The sequence below is a fragment of the Pyxicephalus adspersus genome, chromosome 8 (assembly GCF_032062135.1).
Source record: "Pyxicephalus adspersus chromosome 8, UCB_Pads_2.0, whole genome shotgun sequence".
In the NCBI taxonomy this organism is placed as follows: Eukaryota; Metazoa; Chordata; class Amphibia; order Anura; family Pyxicephalidae; genus Pyxicephalus; species Pyxicephalus adspersus.
Window position 1 is genome coordinate 52321511 of NC_092865.1, and position 19791 is coordinate 52341301.

Here is a 19791-nt window from a genome sequence, read left to right on the forward strand (position 1 = left end):
AAAAAAATGTGCAAATTTTGGGTAAAATCTGCATAAATTTCATCTAAAATTTGGGTAAAATTGCTGTAAAAACATTTCTAAGTGTTTATATACCAGTTGATTAACCTATCCTTGCAATTGACTACAAGCCATTGATTTACCGTGCACGTAATTGTAAATGTTGAATATGATCAACGTTATCATTATATCCATTTGAAATATTAATCGTATTACAAAATTGGTTTCAGTTCCAATACAATAATTAACCAAAATAAAAGAACACCTTACCCAATTTATTTTCAATCAAAATGTTGCCTACATATTAGTAATAAATATGATAAATAAAATGTTTTTGATTGATCAGATCAATTGATTGATCAAAAAATAAACGGAGTGGGGTACAGCCAGCTTACCTGTCTGTTGATATCTGTGAGACATCTTTTCAATATACTGTAAAAAAAAAAAAAAAAAACCAAACCTAATAGAATTTATATGGCTATTTGGCTTATCTTGGAGCCATGATACGGGCACAGAGTCTCACGTTGACAGCCAATGGCCTTATCATTGGCACACACATTGCCCTTTATATCAGATTCCGCTCATTCTGCCCGGGCTCAGGATGGCAACATCGAGGAAACGGATATAATAAATGAGACCAAGCTGTTGTCAAAGGGGGAGGGGGGGATTTTGATGACATTTAAAAAACAACAACAACAACAACAACAACTCCTGTGAGTCTTGGCACCCTGGGTGCTCTTGGAATGCCCCTAAGTCCCAGGAAACACTTTGTTGCAAAACAATGGTCCATCTATTCACCGCCAGGAATCTGATTATGGATTTAATCTTCTGGTGATTATGTTAATGGGGATTCGTGTACCGAACGATTTGTGTATGAAAAACTGTGTGGCAAGCTTAGGCAAACTGCAGCTTCTACGACATAACCTCCATCTGACACTTATGGGTGAGGGGCCATGTACATCGTTCATTGATGGAGAGAGGACAGCCGCCATTGCCATCTTCCATTGCAAACTGCCATTGATCTAATGCAGTTAGCAATGGACCAGAAATGGCCTGACCATCGTTGGTCAAGGGCAAATACCATTGTTGGAAGGAAGTCCATAATGATGGCATGCGTCGTTTTACTATTACTTAAAAATTCTAGAAGTAATATCACATCATATATGTATTACAATATGTGTAACATATGGGTGTGATTTTTTTTTCAATTTTCCTAAATTTTTAAAACAGAAAAGGCTTAAAGGACAATCAATCTATAATAAGTTAAAAAATCTATTTTATGTAAAGTTTCCAAATATTAATATTCAACAGTATTTATATAGAGCCAACATACTATGCATCACTATAATTATATATATCATTTTACAATTATTATAATTTCTCATCATTTGTTTAATAAAAGAGCCCACCATGGGCTTCCCCCATTGTGACTATCACAGTCTCCATAACCGAGCAAGGAAAAATAAATAGAGAGAAAGGTAGGTTGGTCCTCTTCTTAAGATGTGTAATATGAGCTTCAGCTATTTAGCTCTGTTAACAGCAAGCTTTCCTAGCAAGGCAGTTTAGATTGGTCTGGTAAATGTGTGTGTCTAATAGGCTGTGATTTAAAGTCCAGATGATCATGTGATTTGCTCTATAATAAAAATAGTCTAGCACAAATATCTTAGGATTTTCATTATTGAGAATTCTCATTTGTCGGGTCATGGCAGACCATCAACACTACACAGGTGCACCCTATGTTTATGCCAGCCGAAATGGACACACGTGAGTGGTTGCAGCGGGGCTCTATGTGACCGCCAAGGCAGCTTTAGCCACCCAATACAAAAGCTAAAAGAAAAGTGATTTTTAACGTTAAATGCCAAGCAATGGCAGGCAGGTTGGTTCTGAGGTCACAGGAAAACGCACTGCTCACAGGTGAGGGCAAAGGAGGAAAAGGTTCCTTGAGGACATTATTACTGCACATTTCACCCCAATTTATTGTAATAAGTAATAAAACCCCAGGTATTGGGGGGGGGGGGGGGGGGGAATTCACAGACAACCGGGTAGAAAGCATTTTCAGAAGATCTGCAATAGCAGCTCCCTGCAAAAGAGGCTCTGAATCCAATGACCTTGATGTTCCATCTGTGGATGCAGCTCAATGCCTGACTTGTGACGTCACAATGCAGAACAATGACTCACTCCGCGTCTATAAATCATTGTGCAGAAGCCCACAGACACCTACACACATCGGCGGGGGCTCGGCGGGAGGAAGCAGCTGCAGTATGGTTTAAAAAAAATGTTTGCTGAAAAGTGTCTGCTTATCAGCACCTCTGCAAGGACTCAAAGCTCCTGAAGGACGTAGCTGATTATTGGAGCCAAAGGCAAGGTTTACAGCCAGCGGCGTCCTTGGGACCTGCACGTCTTCGACGGTAAATTCAAGGGCAATGCTATGCCCTACCATGTGTTAGGTGTCAGGGAAAATCGAAGAATTTATAAAGAAGGAGTAAAAGGCCCAATTTAATCCAATATAATGCATGGTATTGGTGGTCTGAGAAATTGGTAGCAAATGGCGAGCCAGCAATAATGTGATATTTAAGTTGTAGGCGCATATAGGGAAAGGTAGCACCCAGGGCAAAAAGGTCAAAGTAAGGTTAAAATGCGCCACCTCCAATGAGCTGTGACAGGTCATGCCCCTTCTGGCTAAATTGCCCAAAGTGGCATCCTTTTCAGCTAATCCTTTGCCCAGCCATGGACATAGGTAGGGCAGCTCATCCAATGGTTTTGTATAAACTAACATAAAAGCCTGGAGAATCATAAAACTATTTGATAGTCAGGGAGATTTTACTGAACGTCCTGTCGTTGTGGCACAATGGAAAATAGAGGTGGCAGGGAGATAGATGCAGGCAATCAGACCTGAACATATCAAATGCTAAGGATTTCTGACACTTGTCTGAATATTGGAGAAGTCAAAATTGGGATTTTAAAAAGTTAAACAATTAAATCATCATGACAGGGTCTCTTTATTCATTTTGCTATGGGGTTCATCTACAGGCCATATTCAGTTCTTATAATAAACTGGAATGATTATTATTACACAGCTGCATCCTCTGCATTCCACCCCCCTTCAATCACAAGGTCACATGCCGTACGGTATTATCTCTCCCTCAACACACATATGGCACATATAGATAGAATCGCAATAAAATAGCTGATAAGGCTGCAAAATGGGGAGACATGTACAACTTAGGGACAGAAATTCCTATTGTAGGACGCTGGCCCCAACAATGGGAGAGAATGATGGCACATTGTGTGCAGTAGGGAATGCATTGAAGTGTTACCATCATTCACTCTGGGCTGAACCAGGGGGGTCCTCCAATACTTAACAAACCAGCAACTTAAAGGGGATCCATCAGTAACTCTGCACGTTTGCACAAAATCATTCCCAACACCTCAACAAAAATTGATAGAATCTGAAAATTTAAGCAGCTATCTACCAGTGTTTTCACCCAATATTCACACATCGATTCCGTAATTTTGACCATGTTTGCTTACCTATTAAACATATATTTCCCATTACCTAATTTGTCTGTGTTTTACCTAGTGCTAGGTATAACCAACACTGGGCCTCTTTGCAGAACTGACTTGGGGCCCCTGTGGGGTTCTTGATGGCTAAAAGGTGGTCCAGTGCCCTTGTGCTGTGAAACACTTTGCACCTCTCAATAATTGCCCCTGGCTTTACCCTTGGCCTGGTGGGTCTGGTTTAGAGATGGGTATGCTACTTTTTTTAGATGTAACAAATGAAAAGATGTACAAAATGAAAGATGTAACACAAAATGAAAGAAAAAGAGAAAGCCAGGGTATTTGTTTGTTGTGGCAATGTATTGGGCATAATGTACAATTATACTCCTTATATTCAGGAATGAAAATATCACAAAAGTACAAGAATTTGCAAACAACACAAATTGAGAGTGAGGTCAACCCCGCTGTGTCTGAAGGCACGGGGGTAACTTATGACCTATTAGCTAGACAAAACATCAATGTAAGAAAAAAAAAAGATTGTGCCCCAACGCATTTCACATTTAAGGCTTCTTCAAGGGACTTTTGTACACGATGTTAAATTGCAGGCTGCATATGAACATAATAGATAGATATGTACATGATACAAAGAGAGTATATCAATTATAACACATGCGATAGTATAAAATATTTTGCGAAATATCACGTCAGATCATGTTTTAGCTAAATAACATTGTGATAATTTGGATACAATAAGTTAAGCAGAAAGCTTCAATCAGATGGTTTAGGGCAGATGTGCATAATATCTGAGCTAATTGTTCATACCACATGATAATCCTGAATGACAATAATACCTAAAGTTATATATCTCAAATCTGATGGTACCCTGGCTTTCTCTTTTTCTTTCATTTTGTGTTTAATCAATTACCATCAGGGTATGTGGCTCCCTTTGAGCAAAGGAAATGGATTAGCATTCTTATTATCAAATTTAAGACTTTTTTTTAGATATATTTTTATAGTGGTTGCATTTTGCAGAGATGGCAGCCTACCACAGCTCATTGTCCTGGGGCTGCATCCTGCTTATGCCATCCTGCCCACTGCCTAAAGCACCTACAATGGGCAGGTGAGCATCAGACCGGGACCATGGAGCAATGGTAAAAGGTGGTCTGGTCTGCTGAATCACATTTTAATTCACATGTGGATAATCGTGTACATGTACCTGGAGAAGAGATGGCAACAGGGTGGAGAAAGCGGAGTGGCAAAGGCAGTATGACATGCCAATGCCACAGAACACCTTCAGAGGTCTTGTGGAGGCCATGGCTAGAAGCAGGGCCACCATCAAGAGGTACCGATCAAAAGAGCTGGAATTTTTAGAAATGGAGGCAGTTTACCTAGAATGTCCCAGTTTACCTAGAATGGAGGCAAGAGATTTCTAATGGCAGCCCTACCTAGGCAAGTCAGCTTTAGGCTGCACAAGGAGACCTACTCACTATTATTTGGGGGGTTTGATTGTTTCAGCTGATCGGCAATGGCGTGCAAGGAATAAAACGTAATATCAGACTTGTGTTTTGGAAGTTGTGAACTGCAGTGGCTGCTCCCCCGTGTTATCAGTAACCTCCAGAAATAAGGTTGTCTCTTTTCAGAGAAGGCAGACACAACATTTACCTGTTTACCCAATCAGTGCAGAGAAATTATTAAATGCCGCCATTGTGCCCACATGAGGTACCAGTGTGTGTCAGCCGTCCGGTACCAAACCATACCAGACTGTCTGCTGAATAAAAGGTGACGTATTCTGCCATAATAAAATGATTCTTATTTAGTGTTGGAAGAAGTGGGGATTCGCGTTTCTGGGTGCTCAATCCATGCTGATCTGCCTCATGCCTATTAGGAGGGGGTAATGGAAGGATTTGTGCAAATTTAACTCAGTTTTTCCAATCCCTGCAACCACTTGTTGGTGCCATTATAGGCAATGGAAGAAGTTCAGCAGACCACCCTGTGACATTGCATGAAGCATCTCAAAAACTGTACTGCAGGCAAATGCCAGAAAAAAGGGAATTCCACTGCTCCAATGCATTTCAGAGATGACCAAGGCTTTAAAAACTGGCCGACCCTGTTGCGATAAAATGCCCACCTGAACTTACCTTATGTGCTAAATGAGAACACAAACTGCAGGTATTGGTCACCTTAGGGATAGGTTTATCATGGCACAGAATCTGCCTGATAGTTGCCTGCCTGTGTTTAACCGACTACAGCAGCAACAATTTCTCTACTCAGGGATGGTAAGGACGGTCATTCTGCAGTGTTTGTAATCTGTGTCTTCTGCTAATAAATATTCTATTATATTAGTGCTTATTATTCTTATCAAAGGCAAATGTAATGCATATCAACAGCCCTAGGAAATACCCTAAAATCTTTTTCTGGAAAAGCCAATGTATCATCTACAAACAGCTGCTCCTGCCTGTTCTTGGAGTGTAAAATGATTTTATCTATTGTATAAATACAGAGAAAGGGAGAGAGAGGCCTCTGACTGGTTGCTGTGGGTTTCGGCACACTGAACATTGTCCTTTGTCTTGCTGAAACAAAGTCTGATTTTTCAGCATGTGCCCAGCAAAGGGTTAACCTGGGCACAGTTTCTAGAAGTCACGTGCCAGCTGGGCCGTCCCTGGTCCCTTTTTCTACTCCAGAGACAGCACCTTTTGGGGTTCTGCCAATACCCCGAGCTCCTTTAATGGAAATCAATGAATAACATTAGCGCTGGCGGAGCTCCAGAGGTTTCAGCTTAACGTTTAGTCACTTTCAATTTTCAGCGTTGACTTGGCTAGACGCAAGCTAAGGGATCTGAAGGAAGTGCGGCCTGTGCAGGCAGCCATGGCCCGGGTTCTGGGTTGTACAGTGTTATGTAGAAACCAATCAGATTATAGCTGTGTATTTGTATATATGGGGATAAAAATATAAGCAAGGTTCTCATTGGCTGCTTCTTGAAGCTCCCTGTTATCCAAGGGATGCTGTGATGTTACCCATTTTGGTTCTGAATCCCCACCTTCCATCAAACCACTAATGCCCTCCTTCCCTTTAGCAATTCCCCATTGCTCCTGTTTTGATATCATGCATAAAACAATATACATAGTAAACACAAACGTCCTCCTAGCTCCTCTTCCAATAATAGATTGTAAATGCTGCAGAGATCAGCGCCACATAATGACATGATGCTGCTCTTTACAGCATTCCCTAGTGAGCCCATGGCAGGGGGCGGAGCCCTGACACCCTGAGCCCACATGGAATGGGTTAAACGACACGGGTTGTCATTAAACATTGGGCAGATCAGGGTCTGCAACACAAGTTGGTAAGTGTGCATCTTTGCTCAAGTTGGACTGGTATTGAGGTAGTTTTTTTTAACTGCCACTTCCTGTTATAGTGTGACAACCTGGTTCCTTTTGCAATGAAGTCATGCAGAAGTGTTGTCACCCAGTGTCCAGGGTAATCTTAGATGGACATGCATTTTTTTTTTATTGGATCTAAAAGACAAACACTAATTAAAGACAGCAAAGGTTTTCTAAGTGTTCAGATAAGAAGAAACAGAGAGGATAAAGGGGACAACTTATCCCCCCCAGTTAGCAAGAAGGGTTGCTCCTCCCCTCCCCCCCCTGCCCATTTGGAGAGCAGTGCAGAAAAGCATGGAATAATAGCCACAGCTACCAGTACCAGTGCCTGTAGGTTCATTATTCCACACTTCTCTGTGCTGCTATTCATACAGGGGAAAGAAAAGAGGGGCAGCAGCTCTTGTTGCGGGGTACAGGTAGGTTAATAGGCATGGAGGGGGGCAAAATAATGCTCCTAACACTAGGTGGCGCTTGTACTGCTTATGCCCAGGAAATGGCTCTGGATGGAGATATAAAGCGAACCTGCCACTGGACAAATGTTTTAAAGTGTACCTAAAAAACTAATACCTACCTTTCATGATGCATATACCCCCAAAACCATGAGGACCTCCACCAGGAGACCGGCATCTCCTGGGTCCCTGTAGCGCTCCCTGGCCCCTATTTCTAGATCCTGAAATTAGCAATCCATAAAAGTAATCAACCAGATTACTTTCTCATCCAATTACTCAGCGATCTGCACAAACATTTTCCAGATTAGATATGTAGTTCCCCCAACATTCAGGCCCCCGCAGCTTCATGTTGGAAGTCATGCTTTGATTGGTCACTTTGCATGGCTTTACCAAGTTCTGCCTTCACATCTAATATAACAGATTGTATGATTTCTCTACAGCAGCTCAGCTGACCCCGCTCCCCCCTCCCAGCTTAACCATTTCCCTTGTTCCCCCTCCCAGGAATGACCGGCCAGTCTTCTGATTTGTACTCAAACACAAGTGAGACACCCAGAGAGGAGAGCAGAGTGCTGGAAACAGATTTCTAGGACTAAGGTGCCTAAAAATATTTGCCCCCCCCATTGTCTGCAGCTACAGAATTTTCTTTTAATGAATATGTGCAATTGATTTAATCATGTTTACCCTTATCTATACTTACAGGGCAGTTTCCAGTGCTGTAGTAAATGCCCCTGCAGCTCTTTATAGACTTCTATGGGGCCATGTGCACAGGTGAGCAGAGACGGACCCATAGAAGTCTGCACAGGCCAATGCACTGCAGCACTGGAAAAACAAACAAACAGGGAAACCCCTAGGCATGAATTCCAAGTAAGTACAAATCTGTGGATGGCAGAGGTGGGATACTTTAGGTTGGGAGAAGGGGCAGACATGATAGCTGCACTTTATTTAAAGGTACTTACCTTTTAAAGCACCTTTATGACCTGAACATATCTGAATATTCACAGCCTGACCAGAGTTCTACCTTAATAATAAATTCTACAAAAATATCACATACACACGAAATACAGCCCGACCCTAAAACCTTAATTTAGAAGCCATGACAGCAACCCTTGCCAAGTTGGCCACATTTAGGGTGAATTTAATAAAGCTCTCCCAGACTGGAGAAGAGAGACTATCATGGGATAATCTGGGTGATCCAGCAGTCCTAGAATTGATCTGGTTCACCAATAGCAAATGTTTTTTAGGAAATCCATACCACGTTTGCTGGATCACCCTGGTTCTTCTATGATAGTCTATCTTCTTCAGCCTTGGAGAGCTTTAATAAATCCGGTCCATTATAACAATGCAATTTCATTGTAATCTTTTTTTTTGGTTTACCCCATGTGTCCACTCCCTTTTTTTTTTTTTTATTGAGCCATCCAATTTTTGAGAATGATTGTATGGCCATAAGAGTTGGGATTGTAGAAACTGACAATTTTTAAGAGGCAGCCAAAAGAATTGCAGAACACATACTCTGCCACTGGATACAATTTCTTATCCCATACAAAAAAAAATAAAATAAAAATAAAAGATACAGCAAATCATAAATCCAATGATCATACGAGGAACCCTCAATCTACAGCTGCATTATCTTTTATGCCATCACAGATTTACCATCCAGGTAACGGCACCGCTGTACCAATACCAGGGGACGCATCATTTTTGTGACATCATCACCGCCATCCAATTATCAGCCTGCATGAATTATGCATTCCATGCACATGACATGCTGACCTCATTCTGAAAATGCTAACACCCTGGCTGGCTATGGATTCAATTCTTTGCTTGTCACTAATCGGGAATGAAGCAGGGCAGCCAGGCAGATGGCATTTTTTGAAGATCAGCTCCCCCCATATTTATATCAGGTCAGGTTTTTAATAAGGGAGTGACAAGGTCGCTGTCCTCATATAACTTATGGATATCAGTGTTGGAATGTATGATGATGTCTGCGCGGTTTTCAGTGAAACTTATTCATAGTGCTGAATGAATTGGCTGCCTCCAATGTGACCCCGGTGTGAGCGGTTCTGTATTCTCAGTTGCATGCTGCAGGAAAGGTCAGCACTATATATAGATCAAACACATCAATATAAATCTATATCAGAGTCATGTGGTCCCCAGGTTGCAGCTTTTATTGTTGCAATCTGTAGCAGGTACAATGCAGCGGATACATCGCTCCATTTCCAGAGTTTCTATAAATATATGGAAACATTGTTCCATTTCCTGTATATATAATACATATGTATAAATATATTATGCACAAATTCACATCAAGCACTCATCATAGAAAGCAATTTAAAGATGGTGCTGTCTCTGTCGGGGGAAGGGAGCTCCTTTGTGCTCCAATAATCCATACGTATGCTGCCAAGACAACTACAATGAGCACATTTGATTCAGTTACTGTAAAGCTATCCATACACGGGTCAATTTTATCATTGGATTGATCAGCTTATTGGATCCTTTAACCAAAATGCGATTATGAAATTGACCGATTAGAAGCGACCAGTAAACGTTCAAGCCGGTCAGGTCAGCAAATTTCTCCATTGATTGCGATTTGACTAGATTTTGGATCATGCTTCACCGCACTTTGTTGGGCCAATTGTGATAGGTGGTTGCATGGTCAATTGATTATTGATGGGCAATTGGATCAATAAACTGATAATCATTTACGGTGAAGGTGATTTGTGCATGGCTGGTTTATGACTGGAAATGCACGACGCCTACAATTCATAAGTCTGCAGGAAGACGCGCAGAAAAAAAAAAAAAACAAGCGTAATCAGACAATCCCGCATGATCTGATGCTTTGAATGAAGCTCCCTGCTTAGTACGTGTTGGATGAGACGTAAGCAGGTCTATCATATGACTGCAGAGCCACCGCTGAGATGCGATACTGTCATTCCACACGAATGCGCGACACTTATGCGGAAATGGGTATCCACACGACAGTCGCCATCGTAAAACTATCCAATCTCACTAAGCCACATTTCCCATCCCCCCTCCACCTCCTACAATCCCCTTTCACACATCATAGCCACAAATTCCCCGTTCGCATTAATGAACACCATTACGTAGTACAAAATCGTAAGACATCAGAAATCAGTAACACGCAAACATCGACTGTCATGCAACATCAGCAATTTTTTTATTTCATAAACGTACCTGGGCTCTTCTCTTTCACGGTCGTTGTTATACTTCTCATTTTTTGGGTGCTTTATCGATTTCAGATTTGTCGATATTTTTTTTTTCGCAGCAAATAAAAATAAGAGTTATTTAGTCTATTTTTCTTTCCTTTTTTTTTCTTGAAAGAAGGAGGGTAATCGATGTTAGGAGATAGGGAATAAAAAAAAATAAAAGATATGACGGACCACTGGAGAGACGGGGAAGGGGGCTCAGAAGCAATCCACAAAACACTTGAAGGTAAGTCTAAAGAACCGCATTGATGAAGTTTCAGAATGCTGGAAGGAAGCGTCAGCGAGCGGCCAGCTGCAGAGTAGAGCTGGTTCAAGAGAAGAAGATGGGGCTTTGTGTAGGAGCAATCTCCATCACACTCGGTGACTCACAAGCACTGAGCTCTCTGTCTCCAAATAAAGAATGGAAATAGAGGAGGAAAAAAAAAAAAGCTTGCTCTGCCTCCCTCCCATCTTTTTCCTGATTGGCCAGCGCTGCCTGCTGGTATAATAGCATCAACAGATGCACCTGCCTAGCGTTCCACTGCAGCCTCCAATGTCCATCCATTTACCCTTTGCAGGATGAATTGGGAGCTACCTGCAGCAGGCTTTAGGTTAGGAGCACATGGGCAACCAAAATCTCTAGGCCTGGTGCACACTGATTTTACTACTGATCTGGCAAAATGATTGGATGCTAAATTAATTTAACAGCTGACAAATTGGTAATTAAATGATTGTAATATTTTTGGACTTGGTAAATATGGATCAAAAGTAGACAAGTGCTAACGGATGAGTGTATACGATTAGCAGCTGCCATCCGTCCATTGGTTCACCCCATCCCCACCCCACAATCAAAAGACCACAATCTCGTACACACTTCTGATCATTATCAAAAAATCAATCATCAGAATGGGCAGCTGAGCACACAATTGGCAGCGGATCTGCATTAGGCCTGAACACACTAATAATTTGCTTCTTGTGAAGTAGGGTACAATTGCAGCATATAGAAGTGTCTGATTTTGCACAATGCTCTAAATGAGAAAGTAATGAATTTAATTTCAACTATTTTGCATAAAATACATGGACATAATTTGTAAGTTGAGGTGATTTGAGTGAAAGTCCCAATGAAGGACATGTTAGACAATTGTGCACTTGTAGCTTTGTGGACACAGTTTGATGAAAGCTCTTTTTTTGCCTCAACATGACTCTACCCCGTTGTGCAAAGCCAGCTCTATACATATATAGTTTGATGTGGAAGAATTGAAAGTCCTGCACAGACCTCACCCCCACTAAACACCTTTTGGATAAATTGGAATGCTGATTGCCAGTCTGATCTTTTCATCTAACTTCAGTACCTGACCTACCAACTCTATTAGCTGAATGGATACATATTCCCATCGACTCCAAATTCCCTGAAGAACACAAACTGTAGGTCTCTATTCTAGCAATGTGGAGCTCAGTCTATAGGACAGCAACAAATTGCAATGAGAAGCACAAATTATAGAGAAATGCAAGAGACCCCTAAGACCTGCCTACTCGCAGCGTCACCACCATGGACACCATTGCCACCGCGCACATCAGTGTATGTATATATGAGGGTATATATATATATATATATATATATATATATATATATATATATACTCTCAATAGAGAGAGAGACAAAAATGATAGGCCACTCCCTAAATTTTTTAAAGAATCTTTGATAAATAGACCACACAATGTTGCAGTTGCATAAATGTAGAGGTCACACCAAACATTTCCCTATTTGCAGAAGTCTGATAATATAATTTAGACAAAATCACCGAATCAAGGATCTGTTTCAATATAAAGGCGAAAGGGTGACAAGCACTTGGCATTGAACACTTCAAAGCCATTCCTCTGAACTCCTATATCACTACAGGACTCAGCAGTAATGTGAGGTCATAAGCAGAAATCATAGCACAGATGTGCATTCACCTGTTTGGAATCGGGTTGAGCCTGCGGCAGAACATTGTGGTTCACGGCAGGTCTGAAATGTCTCTCAGAGCTTTAGGGCTAGGTAGAGGATAAAGGTTTAGTTTAAGGGTCAATCTTAGGATCTGTCTAGGGTCTCAAACAAAATCTGTTTCAGATTTGTGGATAATAAGAACGTAATAAGTATATTATGGTTTTGAGGCTAAGCACCTTGGTAAGGGTTAATATTCCCAGTAATACCCAATCTGTGGGCTTGTAATTAATATTTTTTTTATGTCTTTGGAATTTATCTTCATAATGGGACTCATTATTTTTTATTCCCATACACTGCTCCATTGTTTTAGATCATTTATAGGCACCAACATTATTATATTTGCAACCAATTAGGTGCTTAAACATAATGTAATCAGCTGAATTGATATTACGTCTGTGCAACCTGCCAAAATTTTGGAATTTAAAGAGACAGTTCAGGCAAAAAGCAATGAGAATATTGTGACAATTCATTATTTGGAGTTCATTTCTCCCTGATCTGACGCTTTGTAGCGCGTTGCATTAAAGAAGCCACTTCATTAATATGGCCAATGCTGCACATCACACACAAATGCAGTCTGTTTACTGTAACATGTTGATAAGGTGGGTTTAGGGTGCCATTAAAAATGTATGTAACCCCAGTGCACCAATGCATTATTGCAGGCCTTAACCACACATTCTTCTCAATTGTCTTCCAGTAACCAGTGGATGGAAAATGGTAACACAAATCCATGCATATGGGAGTTACAATGTGTCAGTAGATGTAAACTGCGCTGCCCATGCAACAAATTCAGGATACAATTAAAACAAAACAAAAAAAGAGGAAATGGAAACAGTTTTGATGAGAGAACACATATTCTGTAAAACTCTACTAGAATCTTTTTATTATATGACATTCTGCTATGCACTCCAGTTGCAGCTAACACAGGGATATTGAATTTTCATGCCACCATGACACTACCTGGCATTTTCTTTGTGCCCAGCAGCTGAATTGAAAGCTGGGAGAGTAAAGGAAAGGTGCGGATATGCTGATTAGGAAGGGGGTATGAACAAAATACATTTGCTCAAGCACTGAAACCAAAAAGCCCAACAAATATTCAAAACTGACGAGGAAAGGGTGAATTGTGAAAGCCTGAGTGGTGAATGTGGCCAATTATATAGAAAATTCAGGTGCAATCTCATGTAATCCCATAGATTTTCCCTAATGTCATGCTTGTGATTGCTTTCGCTGCCTCATCTGTGGATGGCGGTGTGGAACTAAGCCAATAAGTTCTGCTATTCTTACATCATCTGAAGATTTATCACAAGTATCTCAAAATTACTTTTCTACCCATATTTCATCTTTGGGGGCTAGTGGTGACCCTGCTGTGAAATAAATGCAGCAGAAGGTGTGAGATATTTTACAGTAAGACACCATGGGGAAAAAAAGAAAAAAAAAAGGAAAGAAAGTGCTGATGAGCATTGTGTCAGTGGCTAAGAGCAGAACAAAGCTAGATTCATTATACACTGGGCCGGATTTATTAAAGCTTTCCAAGATTGGTGATGATAGCCAATCATGGGAGAACCAGGATGATCCAGCAAATGGATTCCTTAAAAATCTTTTGCTACTAGTTGGGAAATGTTTTCAGTCCTGGACCAGATCTATTCCAGGTTTTCTGGATCACCCATGATAGTCTATGTGCACTAGTCTTGGAGAGCTTTATTAAGTCAGGCCCAATGTGTCTTGTCTGCCATGTGTAATCCTGTCTGGTCACTTAAGGGTTTCATTTACCTCTGCCGCACAGAAAAACCAGGAGTGTGACACTACATCACTTAAGAGTTAAGAAAAACACTGGTTGTATTTCTGATAACAGAGGAGCACCAACACACATGGGCACAAGTGCATGTAGGAATTGGTATGAGACCCCTTTCAGGTCCTATATACCACAACGGAGGAATCCAGAGGGCAACTTAAAATATCTGTCCACTCATGCCATCTGACACAGCTCCAGCTTTCAGTATGAGCTGTATGAACACTAAGCTCCTTAAGATGGATTGGAGAAGAAATCCACTTGCTCCAAATATTGCTGCAGAGGTTTGTGACTCCATCATGACAAAACAGGTTATGGTGCCATTTCAGAAAAGACTTTTACAAAGCAAAACACCAACCCGCATGCACAGCTTTACATTGTTTTGGCTGTAGCAATCTCTACCTGCTGTTCTGCAGCTACTAAAATACTTGCACTAGTGGGCGTGAGTGCAAAGGAGGCTTTATATTATATTAGGTTTGATGGAAGGAATGCACCTCTGGGATTCATTCGAGTATACAGCATTATTCCTAGAAAACGGAATCTCCCAGCACATTGAACTTTACTTGATAAGTTAGGGTCCATGCAAAAAGTGCTAAGCATCAAGTCAGAAGAGAAAGACCAAGTCTACCCCTCTCAAAGCACTCATCCACGTCTACTTTGTTAGAAACTCAATGTTACACACCCCATATCCATACTTTCACCATTGGATTTTATGATTAGTCTATTTTTTCAAGTAGTAACTGGTGTCAAGTCATTCCTGGCAAAAAAGGTTTGAGCAATATTACCAAGTCTCCCAAATAACCCCCTGAAGAAGCCTTGCGGGGTGAAACGCATTGTTTATTGTTGTAAACAGAATTTGATTCACCAATACTACCACCCATATAGTTTCATGAGACCAGGATACCGATGTTAGTCTAGGACTAGCATAGTCCCTGTCTAGTTTTAGGATTTTCAACATAAATAAAGTTTAGTAAAGTTTAGAAAAATACTGTGCCCCACAAAAGCCTGTCTTCCTCTTTCTCTTCCGACTTGTTCCTTAGCACTAATCCAGGCTGGGCACACTGGAGTGTACTCTATTTAAACCTCTGGTGTAACTATCTTTGGTGGAACATACTCTTTCACCCATGCAAAAAGTGGACTTAATTTGGCTGTGGCCGATGATCATTTGCAATTAATGCACGGTTTGATCTTACGCCTCTTCTGTGGATTTGCTGTTTACTCACCTCTGCGATCTGCTGGTCAATATTTAGCATTGTTGTGTGGTTACACTAACGCTGCACAACAAGTCTCAAGCAGTAGGGTTTAATGCCCAGCTAAATGTTAAGTTTTCTGAAAATCAAGGTAATAGGTTATATGAAGGAGGAATAAAGTGTTGAAATTAGGGGCTTGCAGTGAGTGGAAGATCAATACACAAATGAGTTAAGCATTTCCAGATTGATTTTAATACAGTATGGGCCAAAGGTTTTGGCTGGGACAGTTATGTTTGGCAAACTTTGCTACTCAATTTTTAGTTTTTTCTACAGGACACTGATGACCAATCATATATATATATATATATATATATATATATATATATATATATATGATATGTGATATATATGTGTTTGCTTTGCATCTCATCTTGACAAGGCTGTAATCTAAAAGTCTTTTACTTACTGTGCCTACAGATCCACTGCCCATATAAATTATACCAGTGTTCTCCCCAGCCCTGAACTGAACCTCTCACCTTGAAGTTCTTGATCATTCGGTAAATAGTTTGTGCATGTGCAATATTCTTAGCAGTATTTCCCTTGCAGGTGAGAGCTTTGATGCAAAGTGTTGATGGCTAAATTGCCACCACAAAAACTGAAGACAGTTGCCCAGTATGACATTTGTCATTGCCAAAATTTAGGCCAAAGCTAAAACCCAAAAGTCAACTTAAATAAACTGAAAAGAAACATTTTAGTCTTCGCATTTTGTTATAATAATGCATGTGTGTGTGGAGTCCAGGTAGAGGAGTAGTAGAACTCCAGGCTACATGGTTAAAATAACTTAATTTAAATGTTCTTGAGCTGCTAATGTTTTGTAATACCAGTCTGTCTTACAATTCAGAAATCCCTCCTCACTTTATATAAGCAAGTTTGTGACCTTACTTTTCTCCGACACTTTTAGGCAACACAGCTGGTCACAGCCTCAGCTTGCACAGTAATATTATAGCAGTTTCACAGCTGCCTTGAACCTTTATTCTTTAAAAGTAAAGAATTGAGTTTGAAAAATAAGTTTTCATTGCTATGGCACAATTGCTCCTTTGAATCAAACCAAAAGCATTGAAGATGTCCAAGTACCGGTACTTCTTTCTGCAGTCCCCCCCCCCCCATTCTAGTAGTAATTTCTTAGGTCAGCTTTACCCTCAGCAATGACAAAGCTGTAGAGGTCATCAAGCACCACTCTCCTGAAATTGACTTGGCTTACCTCCCCGTACCTCTTTTCAGAAGCGACCTAAAAGCTTACCTTTCTCTACCAGGAGAAATTTAGTAGCACATGGCTACCCTTTCTGCTAATGTCCCAATATCTGCAAACTGAGCTCCCCCTCCAGGTACTGACCCAAAAGCTTAGCTTCTCCCAAGATCGATTCTACAGCCTGGCTCCCTCTACCAGGAGCAACCCAGCAGCTTACCTCGCATTCCCTGCAGTGACTCGTCTGCTTGTTTTTTCCAGCCACAATTAAGCTTACCCCCACTGCCCCATCCTAAGAATGACTGAGCAGCTAAGCTCACCCTACTACCCCTTCCCTATTCGTAAGGAAACAGCTCACCTTCCACATGACAGGAGTGACGCCGCAACCATTTAGTAATCTGTAATACAAACACTGAGGAGGAACTTTTATCTATCAATGCAAGGAAGGAAGACAATTCTTTCTGCAAGAAACCCCAAGCTCCTGCAACAGCTTGCAAATACAAACGACAGTAATCCTATATAGTCAGTGCTCTGATTTGCTCTTTAAAAAAACAAAAAGTATACTAATGTATATTAGTTTAAATGAAATTTTATTATCAGGTACATTCTGAATAGCAAATGGTTACAGCCCCATTGATTAGAGCACAGTAGTTCTGTAGTCGTCCTCAAGGAGCCAGCGTTCAGATGAATAGATGAAATATTTTGGTAAAATACACTTCAATACACTGTGGGTATGGTGAGTGCAGTTTAAGCATCAAGGATATTCTACAGAACTGTGCGATGAGTGGTCATCTACACCCATCAGCGAAAGCTGTACATACTGCAAAGAACTAGGAAGGGGCAAAATGTCCCAAATCATAATACAAGAAAGGTGCATGGGTGCGGTAAACCCCAACAGTGCCACAAAGAACCGAGCCGTTCTTTGGACACGGAGGATTCAAGACAATAAACTGGTGGGAGTTAGCTTATGGTGACGCCAAAAAGGAGCCACATCATCTCCCAATAAAAGCAAAACAAAAACAAACAAAAAAAATTTAACAAATTCAGTAACAGTTATGTACAACAAATGTCAGCACGTAGTTCCATGTTACAAACACACAGGGGTGGGAACAAAAAAAATTAAAAAAAAAAAAAAAAAAAAAAAAAAAAAAAAAAAAAAAAAAAAGCTAGTAAGAACAAAACACTCTGTCTCTTTAATGCTAATCAACGTCTTCCATGTTGCTGTAAGACGGTTCAGGCTCTGCCGAGTGTGGATAGAGATCTGAAACAGCTTCTGTAGTCACTTGGGAGGTGTCCTCAGGGCTAGGCCCGTAGGCTCCCTAAAAACAAAGCAAAAAACAAAAAGTTAACCTTACCATCTACTATATGGAGGATTTTGCACGTTAAAGAGATGTAAGACATCTAAAAAAATAGTTGACTAGAGATTTCCAACTCACAGGTGACTTCCTGTGTAATATCAATTCATTTGGCTCATACGGAAACAAATTACAAGGCTGCCGAACAAAAACTGCCAAAAAGGGGGATTTTATATTTATACAATCATGAATGGCATTTACAGTTCTTTTACATGTTACTTTTAAGTCACATCTGGAAGTACCAAAGCAACTTTCTAAGAATGGTGCCTTGCAAGGGGGCACCTACACTAAAATACAACTGCTACAGAGGATGTTCCCCATCAAACTGCGCCGTAGTAAGAGCAGAAGTAAAGAATAATCAAATCACATTCTCAAAATACTACCATGACTATTACAGACTCCACTGCCTTTTCTTTAAAGTGTTTAAACCCCTTAGTAGGGTTTGATCCTTGAGTCTGTAGATCCAATAATATATTAGAAACAGTGTAAAGGCAGCACAATGACCGTGCTGCAGGTATGCAACCCTTCTGCATGTTTAAGTCACAGCCAATATTCCAGAATTTCACTGGAAGAATTTCATCACCATTTCCAGGATGGAATGCTGCTTTATCTAATCGGCCTTTGAAGGTATTAAAATCTAACTACACATTTTAGATAGAGGGAAAGCTTAACATTCATGTCACTGTATTTTTTTCCTGTGCGTACCAATAGCGAATATTTTCGTCACTTCCTGTCCCAGGGATGCAACAGGAAGTTAAGTGCTGGGAATTCCTCTTAGTTGTGGAACAATAAAGCCTTTACCTCAGGCTGTGGGGGCGGCAGCTTGGCCAAAGGTAACCTCTCCTCATAAAAAAAAAAAAAGCCCTGGCTCAAGGTGACTTTGTTTTAGCTCTACATGGCATGACACCTGGGCTGCGTAGTGTAGAGCTTGGGTCTGTATGAGATGGTGCTGCATGGACAATGTCACGCCTGCACATAGGAGGAGTTAGATCACTCGCCATTCGACGGCTGAGGAGGATCTCTGTGGACCCCGAAACTTGCTGTGAAGTCAGTGGCAAAGATGATGGTTTCCTAGGACACAGCGATGACAGGATCCTGGATGTGCTGTGCATGCTTGTTGATTATGGCAGAGGCTCGCCACCCTTCAAGTAAAGCGCAGCTTAAAGTTTTATACTATATTATTTGTAGTTGATACAAAAGAAGCATAGACACAGAAAGTGCAACTACCAATGTTTGTCACAAAGCAAATTCCAGGGTAATCAGCGATGCCTTGTGAGAAACTGACCTCCAACAAGCAAAAAACAGTGAAGTCAGAAGTTTCAAGTGTTCTGTGTACCTGCTGATTGTCAGTAAATTGCTAGGTATGGACACCAAGTCTGGATGACCATTCCACAGGCTTCATCTTCACAGACTACCATATTTCTATCTTAACAGATTCCCTAAAAAATGTAATGTCCCTTTAAAATGCTTCCTTGCCTTAAAAATTAGAAGGCGTTTTAGTTCTTAATTTCCAGACTTTATTTTTTCTCTTCAGCAAGGCTCTGAAAAATTCTAGATAATTTAGCAGAAAGACTTTATATAATTTTTACAAACAGAATATATCATTTTTACAAACAGAATCCTCATTATTACCAATCTAACCCCGGAGCCTTGGTGACTTAAAGAATTCACAGGACTTGCTAACAATCCCTAAATCTCAAGCC

General features: G+C 40.7%; 2 protein-coding genes across 2 annotated transcripts in view; both read right to left on the bottom strand.

Moving 5' to 3' along the window:
• The window catches only part of LOC140337460 (sodium- and chloride-dependent creatine transporter 1-like), a 45035-nt gene extending 34058 nt beyond the window's left edge, over window positions 1-10977 (bottom strand). Inside the window, exon 1 of the mRNA XM_072421209.1 lies at window positions 10514-10977. Coding sequence (XP_072277310.1) covers window positions 10514-10553 — 40 coding nt within the window. The 5' untranslated portion in view covers window positions 10554-10977. The remainder of the gene's footprint in view (window positions 1-10513) is intronic.
• Window positions 10978-17916: 6939 nt separating this feature from the next.
• The window catches only part of USP19 (ubiquitin specific peptidase 19), a 37003-nt gene continuing 35128 nt past the window's right edge, over window positions 17917-19791 (bottom strand). Inside the window, exon 25 of the mRNA XM_072420627.1 lies at window positions 17917-18052. Coding sequence (XP_072276728.1) covers window positions 17933-18052 — 120 coding nt within the window. The 3' untranslated portion in view covers window positions 17917-17932. The remainder of the gene's footprint in view (window positions 18053-19791) is intronic.